The 25,973-nt window shown below is 42.0% G+C and overlaps 1 protein-coding gene across 7 annotated transcripts; it reads left to right on the top strand.

The window, feature by feature from the left end:
• The first annotated feature begins 1,711 nt into the window (after positions 1 to 1,711).
• Positions 1,712 to 25,090, top strand: Fam133b (family with sequence similarity 133 member B). Of its 7 annotated transcripts, none has more exons than XM_052720493.1 (10): positions 1,712 to 1,841; positions 8,879 to 8,976; positions 13,113 to 13,191; positions 13,809 to 13,883; positions 13,995 to 14,027; positions 14,427 to 14,489; positions 14,945 to 15,037; positions 16,313 to 16,363; positions 19,218 to 19,304; positions 20,700 to 25,090. In XM_052720493.1, the coding sequence occupies exons 1-10, from the start codon at positions 1,818 to 1,820 to the stop codon at positions 20,790 to 20,792; spliced, it is 696 nt and encodes a 231-aa protein (XP_052576453.1). In that variant the 5' UTR covers positions 1,712 to 1,817; the 3' UTR covers positions 20,793 to 25,090. The 7 variants fall into 7 exon arrangements, with proteins under 7 accessions (XP_052576453.1, XP_052576448.1, XP_052576447.1 ...); XM_052720492.1 differs by lacking the exon at positions 1,712 to 1,841 and adding an exon at positions 2,086 to 3,037 and having other exon boundaries at positions 13,117 to 13,191; XM_052720488.1 differs by having other exon boundaries at positions 19,218 to 25,090.
• Positions 25,091 to 25,973: the final 883 nt, after the last annotated feature.

The raw sequence follows: 25,973 nt of genomic DNA, 5'->3' as shown, positions 1-25,973 counted from the left end.
CTGAGATACCTGCTCTAGGTCTGGGTCATTTGTCAGCTAAAGAGAGCTAAAGGAAACACAAATATTCCTGCTGAATTATATAACATATGTATGTATATATATATATATATGTATATACTGTTGTAGAATATTATTTTAAGGTGTGTTACTTTTGCTTATGTTGCATTTGTTTAACTCTGTGAAGCTGTGTTACTGTGCCCATGTAAAACACCTGATGGTCTAATAAAGAACTGAACGGCCCATAGCAAGGCAGGGAAGAGAGAGAAGTGGGGCTGTCAGACAGAGAGAATATGTAGAAGGAGAAATCTGGGATGAAGAGAAGAAAAGAGATGGAGGAGTGAAAAAAAAGGAAGTAGCCAGAGAAGGAGGTGGACTCCAGGGGCCAGCCACCCAGCTACACAGCAAGCCACGGAGTAAGAGTAAGATTTACAGAAGTAAGAGAACGGGAAAAGCCCACAGGCAAAAGGTAGACAAGATAGGTTAAAGAAAGCTGGCAAGAAACAATCCAAGCTAAGGCCGGGCATTCATAATTAAGAATAAGCCTCTGTGTGTGATTTATTTGGGAGCTGGGTGGCGCCCCCCACCCTGCCCCAAAAAAGAGTAAAAGAAATAACACCACACTTACATTTACTTTGTTGCTCAAGATAGCCTTGAACTTAGGATTTCTGCCAACCCAACCCCTAGCCTCCCAAATGCTAGGATTGTATACATAAGCCCCACCCCTCCCGTGGGGGGCGGAGCTAAAAGATTTTCTTCAGTGTAATGAAAACCCCATATTGCCATTTCCCAAAAGTCCAGAAAGGATTCTGATCGATTTTAAATTACTTCCTAATGCTTTCGTGTTGACACGAACCTGTGAGCACTATGTCCAAGCCTGTGATAATCAATGTGCACGGTGTATTCTTTTCTGGAGTCCAGGTCATTTCTTCTGAAGTTTTGGGACAGTCCAGATAATGCCATAGCAGTCAAGCAGTAAGATCTAACCTGTGTGTGTTTATCTCACCCTAGAAACTCATAGACTCCTTAATGGTAGGGATTGTGTCTTAACTATCTTTTGTCATGACCCAGCCTCACTTTTTAAAGTTTTATGACTTAATTTTTTTGTTAGATTTATTTTATGTGTATGAGTAGTTTGGCTGCCTGCATGTATGTGTGTGCACCATATGTGCCGGATGCCCAAGGAGGTCAGAAGGGGGCACCAGAACCCAGGAATTGAAGTTACAGATAGTTGAGAACCACCTTGTGGAGACTTGACTTCCTCTGCAAGAGCAGCAAGTGTTCTTAATGAAAATTATGCAAGGCAGATGATTAAAAAAAAAATGAATGCGTGTGATGAACGAATGAAGTTTAGCAGTACAAGTAACCTAAGTCTCTAACAGCGCTTTCTCCCCCACCAGGTGAACGACTCTGTAGGACCAGTTTGTGTTGGTCCTCACTTTATTTCCAACAGGCACAGTAAGAGTTGTAGCAATCTTAGTTTTCCCTAGAATGAGTGTTTCGGCGCATAAAGAATGGAAGAAAGCCTAGGCCAAATGGAGTGAGCTGCCTTGGCGAGACGGGGTACAGAGCGTGTCCTGCCCAGGAGTGGGTGGTCACAGGAACCCTGCAGCCGCAGCTCCTGGGAACCGCCGGCGGGCGCTGGCGCTGGCCTGTCCTCCGCAGCGCCAGGGGGCGCTGTGGCGCACGCGGGCTCGGGATTGGCGGGGCGCCGCTCTCTGGGCGGGGCGTAGAGGCGGTGGGCGGACGTGCGGCGGGCCGCTTCGGCTTCTTCTCGGGCCTGCTCCGTCCGCGGCTTCCCGCGCGTTCCGCCGGCCACCATGGGGAAGCGAGACAATCGCGTGGTGAGTACTCGGTGGGGGAACACCGACGGACGGCGCGGGGGCGGGAGGCAGGCGGGCAGGCGAGCGAGCGGAAGCCGTCGCCCGTCGCGGCGGGGCCGGCGGCCGTGGCGCACCTGCGGGCCCCGAGACCCCCGCGCCTTGCGGTGCGCGTGCGCGTTGCTCGCCCTCGGCGCCGCGGTCGGCGGGCTCGGCGGGGCCCCCGGGGGGGCTGCTCGCCCCGCAGCCGGGAGGGCCGCGAGCGCCGGGGGCCGCAGCCCGACCGCGGGGCCAGGGGTGCTCCAGGCGGCTGCGCCCACGGAAGTTAGTGACTCCCGAACCCAAGTTTCTACCTGTGCGAACCGGGGCCGCGTTATCACAGCCTGACCACAAAGGCAGCAGCTGCCCGCTCGAGCGGCTGCGCGTGGGTACCTAAAGAGCTGCCTGTGCGGTGGTAGTGAGTGCTCCCCGGCTTCAGAACGTCCGTTTAGTTCCGCGATGGAGCCCCTTCAGTCAGGAACCGTGCTTACACGGTTCAGAAAGGTTCTTTGCTCCTGGCTTCAAGACGAGGCCACGCGTCGTCTGGACCGTAGACTGGAGTGGAAATGGCCCTGTGCATGGGGCATCCTGAGTTCAACGTCCTGAAGTGCCTGGGCCCTCTTAATGTCCTCTCACGCTTGGAAATCACCCCGTTTTCTGGAGATTTTTCAGTTTAAGTTTTGTTTTCACTGATGATGCTCTCGTGGATTTAAAGATTATAGGGTTGCTTACAAACATGAGTTTTCTTACAGAAATCCAAAATGTTCCATTTTACTGGAAACTTTCCATTTATACATCCCTAAGGCATTTGTGAAACATGAGACTTGCTTCGTTTACTGGGGCGTTTTGACAACTCCAAAAACTGTTTTGTTGTCCTAGCACAGAATGTTCTGGTAGCCTTTTGTTTGCACTTCAAAGATTATAAGACTGAGAACATTAATTCAAGAGACAGGAGATGTAGGAGATCCGATGAAATCTCTTAATTTGTAGGGGACAGGTTGAGGCTGCTTAAACTACGACCAGAAGAACTCATTTGACACTTGGTTCAGTACTTAATAACTCTGGATTTTTTTTTTTCCATGTAAAGGCCCACTTTTTAACAGCACTTTTAAACCACAGATATCCTATCCATTTCTGACACATGCACATCATCTCCATTATCAACATCCCCCACCGAGAAGGTACATTTGTTCTGGTGAACTTGGGGTTTATATTTCAGGAATCACACCCTGCTGTGCATTTTGTGCCTTTGGACAAATTAGTAATGATATGCATCCACCATTATGATGCATTATCGCTGAAAGTCTCCGCTTCAGTCACTCCTGTCGCTTCAATTCCTGCAATCACCGCTTTCCTTACTGGCTCCATAGTTTTGCCAGGACTTGATTTTGAATGTCTGTCTCTGAAAATACTAGCTGTTCTGTTATTCTTGTTCAGAGATGGTCTCAGAGGCAGTCCAGTTCTTTTTCTTACACTGATGATATTGTCATGGTGTTAAAGATTATAGGATTTCAGGATTTAAAAAAAACAAACCAAACTTTTAGAGGACTGGAGTGAAGCCTCAAGGGTAAGAGCACATGTTGCTGCTCTTTTTTTCCTCTCTCTGTCTTAATTATGTTTGTTTGTTGTGACACGGGATCTCTCTGTGTGTCCCTGACTGACCAGGTTGGCCTATACCCACCTCTGCCTTTGGAGTATTGGGATTAAAAGCATGAGCCACCAGGCCTGGCACATGGTGCTCTTGCAGAGGACTGAAGTTCCATTCCCGTCACCCACATCAGGCCATCCATAGCCCTCTGTAACCCCAGCTCCAGAGGATCCAGTGCCTTCTTCTGACATCTGTGAGAACACACACACACACAGGCACACAGGCACACAGGCACACATAGACAGGCAAACACAAATTTAAAAACATTAGATCTTGTTGAACAGTTGTTTTGTTGTTTTATTCACATCTATTTATTTTGTGTGTATGTGCACACCTGCCACAATAAGCTTGTGAAAGGCCAGAAAACAGCTAGCCGGGATTTCTCTTCCTCTGTTGTGTAGATCCCTGGGATCAAACTCAGGTCATCGGCCTTGGGTATAAAATATCTCTTCCTAAATGATGGGTTTTATTATTTTTTTTTGTGGGGTGTTTGTTTGTTTGTTTGTTTTAGAAGCTGTAGTTAACAACCTTTGAGGCTACTTACTGAGCTTGAGTCCTTTAGAAATACTCGCCTTGACTGAGCCATCTCTTCAGCCCTTAGAGAAGCTTTGAGTTCACCGAAGAGTTGACTAGAAGTGAGAGAGATCCTCTGAGTGTGTGTGCGTGTGTACTCCTACTCATGGATAGCCTGAACATTTTAGTTCTTGGCATCTGTAAAGGACTATTGCATTCACAGTGCCTTTATGCCTGTTTTCTGGAAGCCTGCTTCATATTCTTTTTGGTAATCTGTGTCCTCTAAAGTGAGTAGCTATATCCTCTAGGTAAAGACAGTCAAAGCAACCGATCAGATTCTGCTCGTGCCTCTCACAGTTGTTCTAGGTTGCTCTTTTGGTACCTTCACACATGTGTATTCCCTTGAGCCTAGCTTGCCATTCTGAGTTACAGTAACAAATAATTTTCCTTTCCTTGAACTCATGCAGCCACAGACAGAGTCATATATAATATGAATGTGTGACTTACAAAGTCAAGATATTTAGTTTTGTAATTTTGATTACATTTTAATTTTTCACATGTCTTTATGTGTGGGTGCCAGGAGTCAGTAGTAAGTCCCAGGGATCGAACTTGTGCCCTCAGGCTTGGAGGCACATGTCTTTACTCACTGAGCCATCTCCCCAGCCAGCGGCACAGTCTTTAAAGTGATCAAGCTGGATGAGTGATGGCTCACTGGTTAAGAGGACTGGCTGTTCTTCCAGAGGACCCAGGGTTGCTCTCCAGTCCAGGACATTTTAAGCCCTCTCCTGACCTCCATGGGAACCAGGCACCAGAGGCCAAAAAAGGGTGTAGGATTCCCTGGAATGGGCATTACAGACAATTGAGAGCTGCCATAAGGTGTTGGAACTGATCCCAGGTCCTCTGCAAGAGCAGCAGATGCTCTTACCTGCTAAGCATCTCCCCTACCCTTAGTATTTCTTTTATCAAGATAGTGAATTAATCTTTTTAAAATAATGTATTTATTTTTCTTTTATGTGCATTGGTGTTTTTTGCCTGCGTGTATGTCTGTGTGAGGGTGTTAAATCTTGGAGTTACAGGCAATTGTTAGCTGCCATGTGGGTTGTGGGAATTGAACCTGGGTCATCTGGAAGAACAGTTAGTGCTCTTAACCACTGAGCCATTAGGCATATAAAATGGTGAAGGGGGTGAGCTAGAGAGATAGCTCAGCAGATAAAAGCACATACTCCTCTTGAAGAGGACCAGAATTTGGTTCCCAGGACCCACATTAGGTGGTTCACAACCATCTCGATAACTACAGCTCCAAGACATCCATTACCCTCTTCTGACCTCTACAGTCACACAGACACATACATGCAATCAAAAAATAAGAATAATAAATATTTACAAAAATAAAATAGTTGAGGGGAATGTCTTCTCATTTTGGTGCACATGCATTCATTTTTTGATTTTTGGTATTGATTAAAATGCTTTTTTTTTTTTTTCAACTGCTTTTGCTTTTCACTTTAGAACCCTGGACATCTTTCCAAATCACAAACTATAGATCTACTTCGTTTTTTAGTAACTATATAATATTTCATTTAGGGGACATACTTGCAGTATATTTTATGAATCCTGATTTGATAATGACCAAGGGGTCTTCAGTTTTTACTGTTGTAATTTAGTTGGGATGGTCCTTTTATGTAGTTGCACTCTTTAGAAATAATTTTTACAATTTTAAACTTAAAATGTTTTACCCATTAGGGACTACTAAAAAGCCAGCAGTTAAAAGTATTTAGTGCTTTTGTGGAGAACCTGGGTTTGGTCCCCAGCACCCAGGATCTCTGGGGCGTGCTAGCCAGCCAGGGTAAGTTTGTGAGTTCCAGCTTCAGTGAGAGACCCAGTCTCAAAAAATAAGGTGGAGAGCTGTTGAGGGAGACACCCTATGTCAGCCTCTGGTTACGCACGCGTGCACGTGCACACACACACACACACACACACACACACACACACACACACGCACACAGAGTATGCCTCTGTATTTTGCATTTGATACCCATACCTTGCCTTGATTCTCTAAATATCCCTAACGTTGGGAACTTCTAACATTCCTTCCTGCTCGTAAGAAACTTATGTCAGATTTGTGGCTCATTCCAAGTAATTAGGCAGTGCTGTCTTTGTGGAGGTGATTCTCAGCATGTGCTGTTTAGTGGTGGTTTTGTATTGTTTACTCTGCCAGAGAAATCTGAAAGTCTGTCTGTCACATCTGTTAGAAAGGTGGAAATGGTCATTTTTTGCAGGTTTTGATAAAATGCAGCAAATACAGTGCTTTCTTTGTTTCTTTCAAGTGTTAAGAAGAGGAAGGCCTTAAAATCAACTGAGAGTAATTATCTTTAACCTAAGTTCCTATCGTTTATTGAGTAAACATTTATCAACTTGAATTAAACTTGGGAAAACTGAATATGAGGATCAGGAGGTTGAGACTGGGCCAAGCATGGTGGTGCATGGTTATGATCACAGGCTGAGGCAAGGGGGTTGAGAGTTCAGGACAGACTACAGCTACTTCAGGAGATCTTGTCTGAAAACAAAACAGATTTTATATCTAGAGCAGATTTTAGCAAATCATCATTTCTACCAGAAACCATCACTAAACAAAGAAATGTTTGCTTTATTTTGTCTCAGTGTTTTTGAGGGGGAAAAAAGGTCTCTGAAGTGTGTTTATCTTACTATAGTAACTGTAAAATACATTTATATATTTATATGCATACGGTATGTAGGCTGTAGCTCAGTTGATGGTGAGTTGATGACGCTTGCTTGCCTAGCGTGCACAAAGCCTTGAGTGTGATCCCCAGCACCATGTAAAATCAGAAAGTGGAGACAGGAGGATCAGATCTTAAGTCATCTCCCTGTCCTCAGAGTACGTTTTATTTTTGTATAAACATATACCCTCACATATTTCCTTCAGCTGCTTCTGTTGAGCATTTCAATTGGTGTGAAAGCAGAACAGTGAAGACCGATATGTTGTTTCATGTATCATAAAACTTAACACCTTTTTTTTTTTTTCCTTTTGAGACAAGGTCTCATTGTGTTGCCCTGGCTGGCCTGGAATTTACTATTGTAGACCAGACTGGCCTTGAACTCACAGAGATCCTCCTGCCTCTTCTTCCTGAGTGCGTGGATTAAAGGGGTGCCCCACCATGCCCAGCAACCTTGGCCGTTTTAAAGCGTGGTTCAGTGTCATTGGCTGCATTCACGGTGCTCTGCAACCTGTCTGTCTACTTGGAGAACTTTCAGAATCCCAAGTGAGCTGTGCACACTGAAATGGTGACTCCCAAGCTTCTCTCCCCTGATAAGCCCAGTTCTGTCTTCTGTCTCTGGCTTTGCTTCCTACAGATACCTCCTAGAAGTGGAACTACGGCGCTGTCTAGTTGTATTTGTCTTACGTCACTTAGCATAGCTGTTTTCAAGACCCATCCAGATACAGTATTAGAATTCAGCTTTTGAAAATTGAGTGGGGCGTGTGTTGTGTTTAATCTAGTCGTCCATGGATGGACATTTGTTTTGTTCTGCCCATTGACTGTTGTGATTACTGACTACTGCCACTGTGAACGCTGGTGTCTGCTAGAGTCTGCGTTGCGTTTGTTTGGGTGTCTGTAGTCCCTAGATGTGGAATTGGAGGTTCATGTGGTGATCCTATGTGGAACTTTTTGAGGAGCACTAAATTATTATCTGCAACAGCTATTCCATTTTATACTCCTACCAACAACAGTGCAGGAAGGGTCCCACTTTCTTCCATTTGTAACAATCCTTGTGATTTTCTGGTTCTTTGCTAATAGCCTTCCTAGTGATATTGAGATTCTTTCTTGTGTTTATTGGCCATTGACGGTGTGTCTTTGGAGACATATCTATTTTAAGTCCTTTGCTCAGTTTTAAATGAGATGATCAGGTGTTTTGTTGTCTTTCTATACCCTGGGCATTACTCTCTTATTCAGGATATGGTTTGCCAATGGTTTCCCATTCTGCAAATTGTCATTTCATTATTTGCAGCACATTTATTTCTTCCACATTTTAAATTATTTTGGGAGAGTGGAGAAATGGCTCAGTGGTTAAGAGCACTGGCTACTCCTCTAGAGGGCCTGGGTTTGAGTCCAACCCCCACATGGTAGCTCACAGCCATCTGTAACTCCATTCCCAGACACTCGAGTGCACTTTTCTGACCTCCACAGGTACTGTGTGTACACAGTGCACAGATAGAAGTGCAGGCAAAATACCCATGCACATAAAATACATGTTTAAGGTTAGTTTGGGCTTTGTTTTTGTTTGGAGATAAAGCATCATGTAGCTACTCCTGACCTTCCTGCCTCTAGCTCCTAAGTGCTAGAATTGTAGGTGTGTGCCCCTGTGACTGACCACCATTTTATGAAGTCGTCGTTTTTTGGTTGTTGATTGTAACTTAATTTTTTATGTTAATTTGAGAATTAAATTACCATCAGTATGGACTAGGAGATTTAGCACTAAGGCATAGTTAGATCATTTGTTTCTTTGGAAATGGGTTTCTTAATTTGCCAGTAGCATAGTGTGATCACCTTCACTGGGCTACTGGGTTTCAGGAAAAGTTACCCTGGAGGTTTCAGCAGGTGAGAGGCATCATTATTTTTCAAATCTCTGCTAAAGCAACAGCAGCATGTGTTATATGGAGTAACTACTTATCTCACAAGCATTCAAGGCCGTGTAGAAGAATAAACTGATTTTGTAATAAGAGGTTGATTAGTCAGCTTGTTCATGCTTAGTTGGATATAGTATTCATTTATACTAATACTACTAGATAGAAGTGACTTTCCTTACTGGTTATTTTAATACAATTAATTTGTGTTCTTTCCTCAAGGCCTACATGAATCCAATAGCGATGGCTCGATCACGGGGTCCTATCCAGTCTTCAGGGCCAACAATCCAGGATTATCTGAACCGACCAAGGCCTACCTGGTATTTCTCCATTTACACGTTCATAAAGTTTGTTCTTCCTGCCTTTAGTGATTGTTGAGCAGTTGCCAGATAACAGGTGGATTTTACTTATTTTTCAGAACTTCATACAGGAGTATTATATTTATATCATCTCCACTCCCTCTTCTCCCTCCTACTCTTCCTGTTTTCCGTTCCTGCTCCCCTCAAATTCATGACTTCTTTAATATTGTTACACATGCATGCACCCTATTGAATTGAATTCATCTTGTGTCTAAGGCTGACCAGTTGGGTTTGGATGGCCTATCAGGGAATTCATCCCTGAAGAAAACTGATTCATACTCATGTTCTCTCTCTCTCCCTCCCTCTCTCTTCCTCCCTCTCTCTCTCCACCTTCTCCCCTCAGTGGCTCCTACCCACCCACCTACCCCCAGCATTCCTGTGACATCTTCATCCAAGTTGGCTTGTCATCTGGTGGTGTCATTATGCAGATCTTATTTAGGCAGCCATATGTTGTAATTTCATGGCTACATTTCCCCTGCCATGTCTAAAAGACACCATCTCTCAGTGGGCATCTTGGTCCTAGGCTCTTAAAATCTTTCTGGCCCCCTTTTCTATAATTTTCCCTGAACCTTACATGTAGAGGTTGCATTGTAGATATACCAGTTTGGGGTGAGCACCCATGTCTCCATCTGTTACAAAAAGAAGCTTCTCTGTTGAGGGATGAGACCTGCCCTCATCTGGATATAAGGATAAGTATTTAGAATGTGTTAGTAGTTTTATCTGATTAGGAAAATGGCAGTAGTAGGTTCTCCTCCAGGGTCTGTGGTCTTACTGGCCACAAGCAGTTGGCTAAATTTGCAGTATTAGCTGTAAATTCCCTCCTACACGGGCCTTAAGTCCAGTTAACTGATGGCTACCTCCAAGCTAAAGGTATCACTCTTGCACCAGTAGGGATATGCTGTGCTCATCTTTGTGGTTGGCAGGCTTTACCACTGGTGTCTCTCCCTTGGCAGCCTGGATAGCACCTTCAGATACTTCCAGAACTGTCCTCAGAAAAGAGGCTACACATCAGTCCAACTTGTCTCCTCCAAGTCCCTTATCCAAAGTGTGTAATCAGTCTACAGCAATAGGCTCTTACCTTCAAGTTCTGGGAGGCCACCAAAGTTAGTGGCCATAGCCTATATTGTTTTGGAATCTCTGACCCCCTGACCAACAACTCAGGGAAGTTTCCCATGCTTGGCACTGGGTATTTATTGTTATAATCTATGACTCCTTCGGGTAGCATTATCATCCTGGGTACAACTCCCTTTTTTAATTATGTTGTGTGTTTACTTGATTGTAGCTAAAGTTTTCCTGTGTCCACCTGGCTCCTGCAGCCGCTCAGACCCAGACCCAGACCCAAGTAAACACACAGAGGCTTGTATTATTTATAAACTGTAAGGCCATGACAGGTTTCTTGCTATCTAGTTCTTATATCTTTTTTTTTAATTTATTTATTTATTATATATACAGTGCACATAACCCTGCAGGCCAGAAGAGGGCACCAGATCTCATTACAGATGGTTGTGAGCCACCATGTGGTTGCTGGGAATTGAACTCAGGACCTTTGGAAGAGCAAGCAGTGCTCTTAACCTCTGAGCCATCTCTCCAGCCCTAGTTCTTATGTCTTAAATTAACCCATTTCTATTAATCTACAAGTTGCCATGTGGCTTGTGGCTCACCAGTACTTTTACATCTTGCTTCTCATAGCGGCAGCTGGCAGCGTCTCCTGACTCAGCCTTCCTCTTCCCAGAATTCTCTCTGCTTATCCCTCCTATACTGTACTTCCTGCCTGGCTACTGGCCAGTTAGCGTTTTACTTATCAGTCAATCAGAGCAACATATTCACAGCATATAGATAGACATCCCCAGCACTTGATTCTTTGTTTTAGATTTCTTTGTATATCTGGGTATTGATCCTCTATCAAAAATTCAACTAGAGTTCTCTGTGAGCTTCCTCTTCCGTCAATGTTTCCTCTGCTATGCAGATACTTCAGTTTAAATGAGGTCACAGTTGTCACTTGTTGGCCTTCGTTCCTGGTCAGTTTGGGTGCTGTTCAGAAAGTCCTTTCCTGGCCCTGTATCTTGCAGGGCACAGCCTATGTTTTCTTCTTCAGCTTTAGCCTTTCTGCCTCCCTCTAAGGTCTTTGATCCAGCGAGAGTTGATTGTTGTTGGTGGTTTTGGTTTTTCGAGACAGGGTTTCTCTGTGTAGCTTTGGAGCCTGTCCTGGAACTCACTCTGTAGACCAGGCTGGCCTCAAAGTCACAGAGATCCACCTGCCTCTGCCTCCCAAGTGCTGGGATTAAAGGCGTGCGCCACTACCACCTGGCTAGATTTGATTTTTGTTCAGGATAATATATGTGGGTCTAATTTCATTCTTCTACATGTGAACATCCAGAATAATGAGTGATTTTTAAAGTAACATTTAACAGGGGTTTTGTTTTGAATATGTGATTCACACGCATGAACAAAATAGACATTTGAGAACCTGGCATGGCTAAAACACTTGGAAGAAGACTTCTGTCACTCTCTTCTGCAGCCTCTAAAATGTCCCACTTAACCTTGCAGTTCCGTGCTGTTTAAAATGATGGGCCTTCATGGAGGTTCACGGAGAAGTTAGCGAGGAGCTGTAGGAATACTGTATGGTGCTGTTCCAAGTGTAGCAGCTGATTCAGGCGAGTCAGAAAAACTGGAGGAGTAGCTCTCATCTTTGTAAATACACAGTCACAGTTTCAGGCACTATTGTTTAATATTTCATCCTTTTTGTTTCTACTACAGTCCCGAAGTAACAAATCACCAGCTGCAGAATACCTTTAGATCCAGGCAGCTGTAGTTGATGCTTACTGTCTGTTATAGGGAATCCTTTCAGCTCAAATGTCCATCTCTTCCAGTGTGCTTAATTATTGTTCTTAACCACTGCAGCATACCAGAAAAGTTCCCCCAAATAAAATGTTATTTTACTTTTAACATGCTAAGAGAGGATGGAATTTAAAGAGGACATGCTCAAGAACACATTTTAATGCCCATGAGTCAGAAGCCTTAGAACAACCCACAGATTGGGTAATTCATAAGAGCACTTAGAGGAGTCCTGGCAGATAATCCCACTCTTAACAAGATTAATGGCAACAGAAGGATGTCAGGTCTTGTTGAAAAGGGGACCAGTGGGAAGTCAGACGCAGGCTTGCAAGGGGTCTTGCTAACAGAATCATACAAGGCACACTTATTCCTCTAGCAAGGAATTAGGACAACATGTGGGATGTTGCCAGCCCAGAAGGCTCATTAGGTGTTTGGTGCCCAGGATTTTTATTGCTGGTTAGTCAGCCTCTGCCGTCACATTCTCAAATTCCGCATTCCCGGAAATAAAGCAGGTACTCGCCCTAAACTGTACTGTGTCTTCCCACTTACAGAGTTTAGACAGAATACACTACTCTTTTTTTTTAATTGTTTATTTTATTTTATTTGCATTGGTGCTTTGCCTCCATGTATGTCTATATGAGGGTGTCAGTCCTTGGAGTTACAGACAGTTGTTAGCTGCGTGTAAGTGCTGGGAATTGAACTTGGGTCCTCTAGAAGAGCAGTCAGTGCTCTTTACCCCTGAGCCATTTCTCCAGCCCCAGGGATATGCTACTCTTATTGAGGGATGGTAAGACATCCAAAATCCATCTCCAAGATGCCCACCTTAGGCCAGTGGTCCAAGAAGGTAGGCTGTATGAAGCCTTTGGCAGGCAGGTCGAGTATTTTATGTCACAGGCCTTACTATGGGATGTAGCATTGAGTAAGATAGACTTACTTGGCTCATCTTAACATTGACAGCTTGTGGTCTGAGACAGATGTCTTACTTTCTCTGAACTTGAGTAAGGCAGTAAGGTACCTATTACTGGGTTGTTGTGAGATTTAATCAAAATAATAATTAAGCATTCTGGGTTTAGAAGAGGATTGATATCACTTGGTGGGCTTTATTATGATTATTTACATGGTTGTAAACAAAGGAATTTGAACTATCAATATGACAAGGGTCTTAGACTATTAAAATGTTATTTACAAAAAATTTCATCCTGTCTCTGTCCATCCACTTCAATTGAAATGCTGGAAATGGCATCTGTCTTTCTGTTTTTAAGGGAGGAAGTAAAGGAGCAGCTGGAAAAGAAAAAGAAGGGTTCCAAAGCTTTGGCTGAATTTGAAGAGAAAATGAATGAGGTTTGTAAATGACAGATCTTTTCCTTACAATAAAAATGAAATCTCTTTTAATTGTTTCACTTTAATAAACCAAGGATTTGAGCATTGCACTTTAGGCATTAAGGGGATTCTAGATTTTACGAATTTTACTGTTACATTGAAAGGCAGGTTTGTGAGTCAATTAATACTTTCTATAAAAACAAGGACTCAGTAAAGGCACTTGCCTCAAAGGCTGATGATCTGAGTTTGATCCTCAGAACCCACAAGATCATGGAAGGAGAGAACCAACCCCACAGAGTTGTCCTCTGACTTCTCATGGTAATCCATAGTGAGACTGCTTTTTTGGTTTTTTGAGACAGGGTTTCATTAAAATTTTTTTGAACCCAGGCATGGGGGCACATACCTTTAATCTCAGCACTCGGAAGGTAGAGGGAGGTGGATCTCTGAGTTCAAGGACAGCCAGGGCTGCTACACAGAGAAACCCTGTCTTGGAAAAAACACATCTTACACAGATGTGCATACAAATGAAAATAAATAAATCTCTGTTTAAAAAAGAAAGCTGAGATGGTGAGTGGTAATAAGAATCTCGGAAAGAAAAGGGGACAGAAGCTTCTAATGATGTCTTCACCTTTCTGCAGAATTGGAAAAAAGAACTAGAAAAACACAGAGAGAAATTATTAAGTGGAAATGAGAGCTCATCCAAAAAACGACAGGTAACACCCTTTTTGTTTATTGCCATTCTTATCTTTGGATTTCACGATGGTGTGTTAATAAGACATTTGAATCTCATCCACTTACTCAGGCTTGTGTTTATTTCTATTTAGAGAAAGAAAAAAGAAAAGAAGAAATCTGGTAGGGTGAGCAAAAGTTTTCTTTTTTCTAAATGTTACAATTAAAAGCTAAAAAAAAAAAAAAAGTAAGAATGATTAATTTTTTTTTTACCTGTATGCTAAAGGTAACTTAGACTGTAGATGAGTCAAGTAGTCCGGGAGTCCTTTGGTTGTGGGGGGTGGGGGGTGATGTTCTCTCAGTGACATGAAGGAGATGTCAACTCCCTCATAACCTAGTGATTTTTCTGTTGCTGCTAAGGAGGATAATTGTCGATCATTGCTACATAAGTTGTCACTTCGTTGAACTTCTGGGAGACAGAGCTGGCTTTTTTGTTAGACACTAGATTGATTTCACTAAGTAGTTGAGAGAGTTAATAAACCAATTCCTGCATCTCACAAGCTTTAATTGTTTTGTGCTTGGTCAAGTATTCATCTTCTTCCTCATCGAGCTCTGATTCTTCCAGCAGTTCTTCAGATTCTGAAGATGAGGTAAGATTGGCTGTGGTGGTTCATGAAGTAATTGCTGTCTACTTGAATTGAATGTCAAGAGACTCCTGTGGTGAAATTGCTGCTAGGCATGTTGACTTTCTGATTTTAATTAATTGTTCATAGCTTAAAGTACCCATAAATGAATACATGAAATGATGAGATGTTTAGATATTAGTATTTGTTTTTTAAGTTTGCCTAGTCCATTTAAAATAGAATTTATTTTTTGAAAAATCTAAAATGCGTTTGACTCATTGGTTAGAATTACAAACATAATTCAGATCATTTGACTCTTCAAATAGAAAAATGGTATGTTACATTATAAATATTCATTGAGGAAAATATGTTTATAAGTTGGTCCTTTCATTAAGTTCTGGCCTTAACTTCATTTGTGATATTGGTTAAATGGATAAATTATATTCTGAGACAGAAAGCAAATGTCTCTAAATGTTTCGTAGGATAAAAAACAAACAAAAAAGAGGAAGAAAAAGAAGAGTCGTTGCCATAAGTCTCCCGAGAGCTCAGTGTCGGACTCCGACTCGGACAGCAAGGTGAGACCCCAGCACTGAGTTGCCGAGAGCAAAGCACTCCGTGGTTCTGTCCATTGCTCCTGTCTGACATCACTGCGGTCAGAGGGAGCATGTACGACTTTTGTACTCTGAGGTTCTTTCCGCACCAGTTGACTGGTGTAGTTAATACTGCCCATGTAGCATGTATTTGTTCCCTGAGTACTTTCATATACATGTGTCTGGGTCTCCAAATCTCCATGTTATTGTTCCTTCCATTTTCAAAAAAATATTTGTAATTCAGGGGCAAAAGATTATTTTTTAGTAGCTAGCCTGGTGTGCTTTCTATTTTACCTAAATTTGTTCTGTACTAACTAGAAATGTCAAGAACAAAAGTGTGAAGTATTTTATAAAAATGTTGATTCCAGCAGCCAGGACTGTACTCAGTGGTAGACACTATGGTACCTACTTATTTAGATTGATTTATTCCCAGTGGAGAAATGTGGTAGAGAGCTTGCTTGATATTATGGGAGAGACTCTGGGTTCACTCTTCAGTATCAAAAAAGAAAGAATTGATTCCTAGGTCCCATTTCCAGAGTCTGATTAGAATCAGAAATAGTCTATATTTTTGACAAATGCCCTACATGGTTCTGACAAAGGGCACCCAAGGAACACAGGGGCCTCAGGAAACTAAAGCTCCTGTTCAGGTTTCTTTCTCCTGTTCACTTGCCCTGGGAAGATTTCTTCTGACAAAGTTCCCAGTGTGGAAAGTCCTCAGTGACTGTTGGCTATCTCTGTGTCTTTAAGGCAGCAGTCCTGTGATCATGATAGCTAGTGTTCCTGGAAGGCCTGCTGTGTGGTAGGTAGGTCCTGGGTAGGCCCTTGACAGTTAATGCATTTAACCCTTTGAGCAACTGTATGAGGGAGTTGTTTGTTAATACAGAGGTTAGTAGTTAGAACTAAGGGAATAAAAGCAGGATTCCTGATGAGGACAGTAAGCAAATCAGATTGGTGGATGGCAGAAAACCATGTGGATTATAGAATTTGAGTGCATGTGGCCACTACAGACAGACAGTGGTGTAAGGCCCCATTTTAAGATAAGCCATTTGGGTATTGCAGACTGTTGTAGGGGTATATAGGTTTTACTCAGCTAGGTAACAGAAAAGGTCTGTTGTCTTCCATGCAGATATACACATAAAGTAGATTGAGCTTATTATTTGTGCAATAAATTCTGATATTGAAGCAAACTCATTAGTCATGAGTCAGATCAATTTGGGGGAGGACTACACTTGTACTGTGTCTCTTTGTGTATTCATGCAGGATGGTTCAAAAAAGAAGAAGAAGTCAAAGGATGTGACTGAGAAAGAGAAGGTAACTACTTTTACATTGCCTTCAGATAGTCTGTCACAGCACTGACGAAGAAGTTAACGGTGGTGTGTATCATATCCAGGAATTTCATATTAGTGCAGTGGTTTTTTAAAAATATGAATTCATTTATTTATGAGATGGGGACTCCCTGTGTTGCCCAGGCTGGCTTCAGAATGGTGGGATCTTCCTGAGCAGCTGGGGCTGTGACCACATGGTCTCCACTATAGCTTCTCTATTCTTAATATTAATTGGTGTATATTAGCTAATAGAAGGAAAAAAAACCCATATGATTGTTTTAGTAGTTACCCAAAGGATGTCACTTGATTTGGTATTAGCTCCTGATGTTCAAAACTATTTAAAAATAATGGTTGTTTTCATATTTCAAAAAAGTATACATGAACCTAAAACTAAGTAATACAAGTGAAAGGCTGAACCAGCCACCCTCCTGGTGGCTAGAATTAATAAATGGTTTCCATTTGTTTCTGATCTTGTTTGACTGTTTAAAGTCACCACTCCTGCAGAGGCAGTGGTCCTGGGATGAATGTTCATGCTCTCATCCACATTTAGCAAATAAGTGTATATGTATTCATAGTAACACACAGTATGGTTTGGTTGGGTTTTGGTTTTTTAAGACAGGGTTTCTCTGTGTAACTTTGGCGCCTTTCCTGGAACTCACTCTGTAGCCTAGACTGGCCTCAAACTCAAAGAGATCTGCCTGGCTCTGCCTCTCGAGTGCTGGGGTTAAAGGCGTGCGCCACCACCACTCAGCCAAGTGTCAAGTTTTGAAACCAGCTTTTTATTCAGCATTACTGTTGACATTTATCCCTGATGTTTTCAAGTTTATTTCTTTTGCTTACAATATTGCATTTATTCCCTGTTGTCCTTATAGATCATCTAGATTGTTTTCATTTTTTAATAGATTTATTTATTTGTATACTGTCTGTATGAGTTTATGTGCACCACATGCATGCAAGTGTGTTCATGTGGAGGCCAGCAAAGGACATATGATCTCCTAGAACCGGAGTTACAGGTGGTTGTTGTGAGTGCTAGCAACTGAAATGAGCCCTCTGCATAAGCAGTAAGTGTTCTTAACCACTGAGCCCTCTCTGCAGCCACCAAGTTATTTACAGTTTTCAACATTACAGACTGCTGCAGTGCAAATATTCATTTTTATGTGTTTAAGTGTTTTGCTTGTATGTGTGCATATGCACCATGTACATGCCTAGTGCCCAAAAGAGGCAGAAGAGGGCATCAGTTACTCCAGAATTGGGAGTTACATGCAGTTGTAAGCCACCATGGAGGTGCTGGAAATGAACCAGGGTCTTCTGCAATAGCAACAAGTTCACTTCTCTGGCTCTGTACAGTGGGTATTTCTTAACTGTTTTTTTCTCCTATGAGTTATTCTTAATTTTCTAATATGCATATCTAGGACTATAATTTCTAGGTTCCCAAAATGTGGATACATTTAATTTATCTAAAGATTTTCTCACCAAAGTGTTTATTAGTTTACATTTCTAAATGTTTACATGCTAGATGTTTGCATAATTTTTAGTTCTTAAAATGTCTGCTTAAATTCCTAAGTACATTATAAAAGCTTTAGTTTGTGTGTATACACATACACATGTGCACATGATGTGGGGGTGATGGTGTGCACCACGTGTGTATGGAACTTTGTGAAGCGGGTTCTCCCCTTGTGCTGCTGTGTGAGTCTCTGGTGTCTTTCTACTCCGAGCTGTCTTGCTGCCCCAGACTAAACTGTCTTTAAAATGTCCGTGTAGTAGTTGGAGAGTTGGCGCTGCAGTTAAGCAGGCTTGCTTCTCTTCCATCGGACCCGAGTTCCCAGTTTGGGTCACAATACCTACATTGGGTGGCTTACAAGCACCTCTAACTCCAGCTCCAGGGGATCTGACACCCTTTTTCAGCCTCCATGGGTACCTGCACACACACATGACATACACTCTTGCGTACACACATATATATAAATACAAATGAAATCTTTAAACTATAAATATACCAATGTCATTATACAGACATCCTTTTAAATCATAGCAGGTAGTTACCAACTGGTTTTCTTTTCTGGTGAAATCCTGAGTAGAAACAAAAGGATTAAAATACAAAAGACCTAAATCTTCCACCATCTTGGTTTCTTAGGACCTTAAAATTGTATCTGTTAATTTAAGGAAATGAAAACATTATCTCCAAATTAGTGCTTCCTAATGCTACAACCCTTTAGTATAGTTCCTCATATTGTGGTGACCCTCAGCCATACAATTATTTTTGTTGCTACTTCATAACTATAATTTTGCTACTGTTATGAATTGTAATGTCAGTATCTGTTTTATTTAGGTGACCCTGTGAAAGGGTCATTTGATCCCCAAAGGGGTTGCAACGCACAGGTTAAAAACTGCTGATCTAAATGGATATGTAGTTACTTCAAGTTCTTAAATGAAAGTATTACTGTAGTGGAATAAAAAATTAAGTCCTGGTAAATGTCACTATGTTAGAAATTTCTAAGTTTAAAGCTGAGTGATTTGTAGAAGAATTATTAGAATAATTAGAATAATTATTAAATGTAACTTAGGAACATGAGGTTTTGGGCTTGTGTGATGGCTCAGCAAAAAAAAAGCCCTTGGTGCAGACTTGGCAACCTGAGCTGAATCCTTGGATCCCACAAAGTTGCAGGAAAGAATAAAAAGACTTTGTGGAGGTACCCTCACTGCCATACATTCGCACATGTGCCTACATGCAGATATACACACACTATAACAAATAGAAATTTTTCACTTTGAAAAAAAAAGCATAAGGTTTTCATGGCAGAGTATTTTTTAAATTGGCATGCATGTATTTGTTTTTATAGGACACTAAAGGACTCAGCAAAAAAAGAAAGCTGTATGAAGACAGAGCGCTCTCCTCTGCGTCATTGTCCGGGTCGGATTGTGAAGAGGTGAGGCACGAAGGACTCTGTCATCATCGCTGTGTTTTCCCGTACCCTTCCAATGCCGTATTTGTATCACTGTCCTTCTGGTTACGTGGAAGACGCTGTACAGATAGAGTGTGCAAACTGAGGTCCAGTCTGGCTAAAGTAGGAAGAAGGGTCACACATGCTGTTTGTTCATTTGTGTCTTACATGGACTGTCTGGGCACTGCCAAGGGAGCTGGTTTCTGGAGTCTGGCTTCGCTAGGCCTTTCTCCTTTGGCGTCCATCTTGCCCAGCTGTCAGTCTGTCTGTCTGTCTACTCTGATTCTCAACTCCCTGCTCCTTCTATACCTTCCTTGTTTGGTTGTTCCTATCTCCTTTTTTACTTCATTGTTTTTGGTTTATGAAAATGACCCTCAGACCCATCACACCAGCTGCCCCATCTTATAGCTGTATGTTTTATGCTCTTTGAAATGAAACTCATTGCTAATATAAGCTAGATACACTAATTTTTATATTACTGTCCCCTAATAGAAGACATGAAAGTAAGTAGCAGTGTGTAACCTGATGAAGTTGTGTTTGAACATATAAGCACTCGAATATGAGACTGGAAGATAAAAAGTCAGTTCAGGCTGGAGTTGGGACCTTCAGAAATCTCTGCCTCCTGTCATTTTCCAGAATAGTGGACAGTATTTAGACAAGCTTTCAGAGAGCTACCACCTAATTGCAAGCAAACATACCTACTGTTTATGTCTGTTCCTTTAATCCTTAGTCTTCTTAGATTGTTGATGACTTTTTTATGTGTTGTCTCATGTGTACAGTATACAGTTATCTAACAGGTATACCATACAACTCAATAGTTAGGCAGTTTTTATGGTCTAGTACTGTTAATAGTTAACATTTAGCCAGTATATAAAAAGGAATGCTTAATAAAATATCTTATTTGTACTTAACATTTAATATACACGGGTTTTAACAACTTTTGATTTAATTTGAATTCAGTTCACCATGCTTTAAAAGGTCAAAGGGAAATACAGATGATACGAGCATTGTTATTTCCAAGGATTTGAACCCGCTGCTCTAGAGAGTGCACTATATGTGTGACCACTTTGGCAGTGCAGAGTGCTAACAGTGATTGAGCTGCAGCTGAGACTCAGGTGCTGGGCTGTGTTGTGCTAGTTATGACACCTTCCCACAGTTGGCACTCCTCAGTTTTGGTGCTGAGAGACAATGCAAGGGGAGCTCTTAGAAACACGTAAAGTCTTAGTTTACCATTTTGTTATTGAAACTATTGATATAACAGGAGTCATGAAAATGTGATTTTACAATCAAAATTTTCTACGTGTAACTCGAACATGTAAGATAAATGCACTAAGTACAAATTACGTTTGTCTTCTGTTCACACAAATTTCACCTTCATAGGTGCAAGCAAAAAGGAAGAAAAGCGGTGAAGAGCGCGAGAGAACAGCAAGTATCTTTCATTTTTACAGACAGCGGCAGACCCAGTGTTCTTAACTGTCACGTTAGTTCAGCTGGGACCAAGTGAAGTACTGGGGATAGTGGTGTCCGTCACCTTTGTGACTTGATGGGGAGAAGCAAGTAGGCTTAGGAGAGGGCAGCAAACATCCCCTGACTTCAGTATCTTACTGTTAGAAGCAGACGTTCAGAGCTGGCCAAAGTGGCGCACACCTGTAATCCCAGCACTTGGGAGGCAGAGGCAGACGGATCTCCGAGCTCAAGGCCAGCCTGGTCTACAGAATGAGACCCTATCAAGGAAAACAAAAAGAAATACAACTTCAAGGGGCTGATGAAATGGCACAGTGGGTAAAGGTGCTTGCTGATCTCTAGGACACCAGCTTATCCTCTGACCTCCGTGTGCACCATAACACACCTATCCATGCAAAATAAATAAAAATAGAGTTAGAAAATCATATGTATAATTTATATATTTAAACACACGTATGCTTCAACTTATTTTTTATTTGATTTTTGCTTGTATGAGTGTTTGCCTGAGTGTGTCTGTGGACCATGGAGTTCAGAAAGGCACAGAACACCCTGTAACTGGAGTTTTTGCATGGGTGCTGGCAGCTGAGTCCAGGTCCTCTGCAGGAGTAAGAAGTGCTCTTAACCAGGCCAGGCGGTGGTGGCACACTGCTTTAATCCCAGCACTCAGGAGCCAAAGGCAGGCGGATCTCTGAGTGTGACACCAGCCTGGTCTGCATAGCAAGTTCCAGGACAGCCAGGGCTACACAGAGAACCCTTATCTCGAAAAAAAAGGGAAAGAAAGAAAGTGCTCTTAACCACTGAGCCATCTCTCCAGCTCTTACTTAACTTTCTTAAGCGATAATTAAATACAGTGGTTTCCTCAGTCTTCTAAAAGAAAGTATTTTCAGGTCAGCCAAACCTAGAATAATAGAAAAGGCTTCTCAAAACATTAGCAGCAGTGAGAACTGCTGGTAACATGCATTAGCAGCAGTGAGAACTGGAAGTGGTAACATGCATGTTTGTTGGGTTTTGGTTTTTCCAGAGTTTCTCTGTGTAGTCCTGGCTGTCCTGGAACTCACTCTGCAGACCAGGCTGGCCTCTAACTCAGAGATCTGCCTGCCTCTGCCTCCTGAGTGCTGAGATTAAAGGTGTGTGCCACCCCCCCACCATATTCTTTTTAAAACCAGCTCTGCCATTATGCAAATTGAGAAATAGGAAAAGAGAAAGAAGAAAATTTAAGAGAATGGGAATGTATCCAAATGAGAAGCAGGCCAAAAGAGGAAAATAGCTGATACCTTCAGAGAGTAGTACAGACCATATCTGGGAAGTAGTGTCAGGGTCTTCTGTATAAGCGTGGGCCTTGGAAGGCACTCTCTTAAGGAGAGGTAAAAGAAAAAAATGAGGATATCCCCAGTTGTAGGGTTAGGGTAAACTTTTCCTAGAACTTTGTGGCTCTTAATACAAGGCCTTTCTCTGGAACTTGGGTTTACTTGGGTATAAGTGATTCCAAAATCACTTTTATGTGTTTTGTGACCACAGTGGCAAACATTTTTTTCTGAGTGCGAAAATAATTTAGTTGACTGTTTTAGACTGTAGTTTAGATTGATTAATTAGAAAAACCTGTGATTAAGTCTAGTATGTACTTGCGTACTGGTTTATTCTTTGTACTGGTGTGTGTTTGTTACTCAGCATCTACACTAGGCATGGTCTAGTTCTTAGAGATGCAGTTGAGTATGAGAGAGGGGGAGACGTGTATATATGGAGAAGAGTGAGCAGCTAAAGAAAGCCTCCCCATGGCCTGAGGGTGTAAGTCAGTGGTAATGTGCTTGCCTTACATACACAAGGCCGAGGAGTCCATCCCAGTACCACAATACGTAAATGTTCAAATTGAAGATTTTTGGCTTCTTTGTAAAATTATATTCAAGTACATGCTTTAAAAAGAAAAAAAGCTCTGGGGAGCCCAGATGTGCCTTGGTGATAGAGTGCTTGCTATCTGTGCACAAAGCTGCTCCTCTGTCTTCAGCAGCATCCCCAAGAAGGCAAGCTGCAAGGTTCTTCTGTAACAGTAGCAGAGGAGAGGGAGCTCTGCCTGCCTTGCCTGGGTACCACTTCTTCCTCCTGAATAGCTATACTAGTAGCCTGGAATTTCTGCCTTTACTTCTGTAGCAGAAGCACTCAGAAGAGTTAGAGATCATCAAAACTCCAGCACCCTTTATCCACTAAAAATTTCACTCCTTTTCCAGGGCAGAGATGTCCCTGTAAAAATGGCATTTGGTTGGATGTGGTGGTTTGTGCCTGTAATCCTAGCATCAGGAGTTCAAGGTTCAAAGCCAGCCTAGGCTACATGAAATACTGTCTCAAAACAAAAAGAAGAATAGTAAGCATATGTTTTATTAAATAAAAGATACTTCTAAGGATATGTCAGTGTTAGTGGTTGGTATTAGCAGCTAAAGTAGTGCTGCAGTCTGAACAGTACACAGTTTATGTTCCAACTTAAAAATATTAGATTACGTACTTGGACACACTAAAGCAGTTGTGGCTTGCTGTCTGTGAGTGTCCTGTGTTGGAACTGTAGTGCCTTTTCCTTTGGAAGTTGTGTATAACATGAGATGTAGCGATTGATAGCATGATTCAGGTGAGTCTTCCAGAGAAGTTTCTATTGGAAACTGCTAATGTGCCTGTCTTTGAGACTCAGCAAGCACTCCTAGACTCCATAGCTGTGGTTGTTGGGGCTTGTCTAGAACGTCCTAACTAGTTTGCTTGCTTCTCTGGTTGTTTATGTAGCAGCTTGGGTGTAGAAGTGCTGATGTTCCTCACTGGCGTGTTTTCAATAGGCACAGTAGTGATGCCTGCCGTGGAATATCTTTACAGGACAAAGCCAAGAAGAGAAGGAAGCATAAGAAGCACAGCAAGAAGAAGAAAAAGAAGGCCGCGGGTTCAAGTTCAGATTCAGCGTAGCCTCGGGAAGGAAGACCAGGGTCCCTTACAGAGTGCAATGTCGAAGGAGCTCTCAACTGTGAAGATTCTGACTATGTAGTGACGTGCATGAATTCCCTTGTGTTTAGACTTTCCTGGACTAGTCAGTAGCCACTTGGATACCGCTGTGTGAAGGGCCATGATTGTTGCCTGCTGCCTGAACACCTTTTCCTCTTCCAGTGCTTGGTGACTCTGGGGGACAGTGCTTTGCAGTCATACTAGTGGTTAAGATATTTGGAATAAAGCTAATATTTTTTACTAGAAGTACTTAAGGATAAGTCAACAGAAACAGAATCTGGGTCCATCTTTAAGATGTAACCAGAAATAATGAGATGACTCTAGTAAAAATTTTCAAAGTAGGGATTACATAAATATTTCACAATCCTTACTCTGTAGATAAGTATTTTAGTTTTTCCCCACGTATATTTTGATTTACTTGGGGAAGGAGCTTTTAAAGAGGGGGGTGGTTTGCTATCTCTTTAGCTACCAGAACAGCGTGCCTTTGATCTCACACTACTTTTGTGGACACAGTAGCCATGCTTCCTGGGAGGTCAGAGCTGGGCGCCATCAGTCCTGCCTTTGACTGAGGTTGATGACATCCATAGACTTCTTCGTATGCTGCTTTGAATGCACCAGAGATACCCAGCACTTTGCAGCATGAGAAAGCCCCCAAAGCTCTGGAATTTACCTCCACTTGAGTCATAACTGAATGTTTCTTAGGGTTAGATGGTGTTATGTCATTTTAATTCATTTTACCTACACTTTGGAGAGGAATTGTTTAGTAGACACTGGTACTTTCTGAACTGATAGCTAACAATTCTAAAGTGCATGTTTTATACAGGTTTTAACCAGTCAGAAGGTTTCTATGTAGCCAGTGATAGCTCCTTTATGTTTTGTATAGATTTTGTTTAGGCTGCAGTGTTTAGCTTTTAACTCCATACTCTTGCTGTCTTAAGTTCATTACTATGTTTAATGGCACACTTACAAGATATTTAGCATGTAAAAAGCAGGACTTTTGGTTTTAATTTTTAACGGCTTCATATTGAAGCTGAGTCTTCCCCAAACAAGTTGAGTGGCAGGCCTGGTGTGCTGTATCTTGTTACATAAAGCTATGCCAGAATCTTAGTAAATAGAATGTTCTAAAAGTTTGTTGTCTTTGGATATTCATAACAGATTATGACATGTTAACTTACCTGAGAACTACATTACTGCTCTTACTGTGTCATGTTTTTCTGAGATTTTTGTGCCTCATATCTCTGGGTTATTAGGAATGTTAAAAGGAATTGATAAGTCATTTTCATTTTACACTTTTATATAATCAGGTAATATGAAATATAACGATGTACAATTTTGCCTGTTTCGGAGGGTGTGTAATTAGTGAAATATGCACAGAACATTTTGGCATGACAAGAGGCTGAATAAATAGCTATTTTACTTAAAATAGCTGTGCTCTTACCTCCCTTTGGGTCACAGTAGTTACAAAGGTTAATGGTAAATATGCCCTGGGGTTTTTAGTGATAAAAAGAACTGTGTCTTGGGAAGTTCCTCAAATTTTTCTGCTTTAAGATGCATATGTAAGGATATATACAATATCCCCCTCTCCCAAAATTTTCCAAGATTGATGTCCAAGCCTATTTGGTCAGTTGTTGGTCACTTTTCCCGAGTGTACAGGGCGGTTTAAGGACTGGTCTAGATGGGACAGCTACATCCTGCAAGAAGCAGCCGTTTGTTAGACTGGAGAAGGTGGGGAAATGGATGGTTGAGAAGAATGTTGAGTCTTTTTCAGACTGTTGTCTAGGACTCACCTTGGTGTTTGGTGACTCTAGCAGTCTCCTGAGAGGTATACAAAGGATGTTTATGGGGTGTTGCCCCTTACATTAATTCCATGGTTTTGATAATATATAAATTAATAACACCTTCCTCCTTCCACCAAAATTGCCCTTTTTCTTTCTCGGGTGTTTTTACACGAGTTTTACAAACACGGCATGTCTCTTACAGAAGGGCACTGTGGTAACTTCCAGAAAGTGACAAATGTCTGTAGAAACGTTGTCTTGATACCAGCGCTGGCCTTCTTGGTCACTTAGGAGTCCTTTGGTTGCCCTTGGGTGTTCTAAGTACCCTAAGAATGTCCAAATTTAATTTTATCCAAAATAGAGATTTGTGCCTTTCAGTCAAGCTGTGCTGAGCCCTGTTCCTTACTTCCTTGTCATTTTCAGACCAGCAGTGTAGTTGCCT

This window comes from Peromyscus californicus, unplaced genomic scaffold, assembly GCF_007827085.1.
Source record: "Peromyscus californicus insignis strain IS unplaced genomic scaffold, ASM782708v3 Scaffold_6__1_contigs__length_162567912, whole genome shotgun sequence".
In the NCBI taxonomy this organism is placed as follows: Eukaryota; Metazoa; Chordata; class Mammalia; order Rodentia; family Cricetidae; genus Peromyscus; species Peromyscus californicus.
This window is presented reverse-complemented; position numbering and strand designations above follow the sequence as displayed.

Excerpts from the sequence above, each read along its gene's own strand:
- Fam133b (XM_052720487.1), top strand. The coding sequence starts at position 2,998 with ATGCACATCATCTCCATTATCAACATCCCCCACCGAGAAG. Across the intron at positions 3,038-8,878 it reads CAACATCCCCCACCGAGAAG|GCCTACATGAATCCAATAGC; the intron begins GTACATTTGTTC and ends TCTTTCCTCAAG. Across the intron at positions 14,028-14,426 it reads AAAAGAAGAAATCTGGTAGG|TATTCATCTTCTTCCTCATC; the intron begins GTGAGCAAAAGT and ends TGCTTGGTCAAG.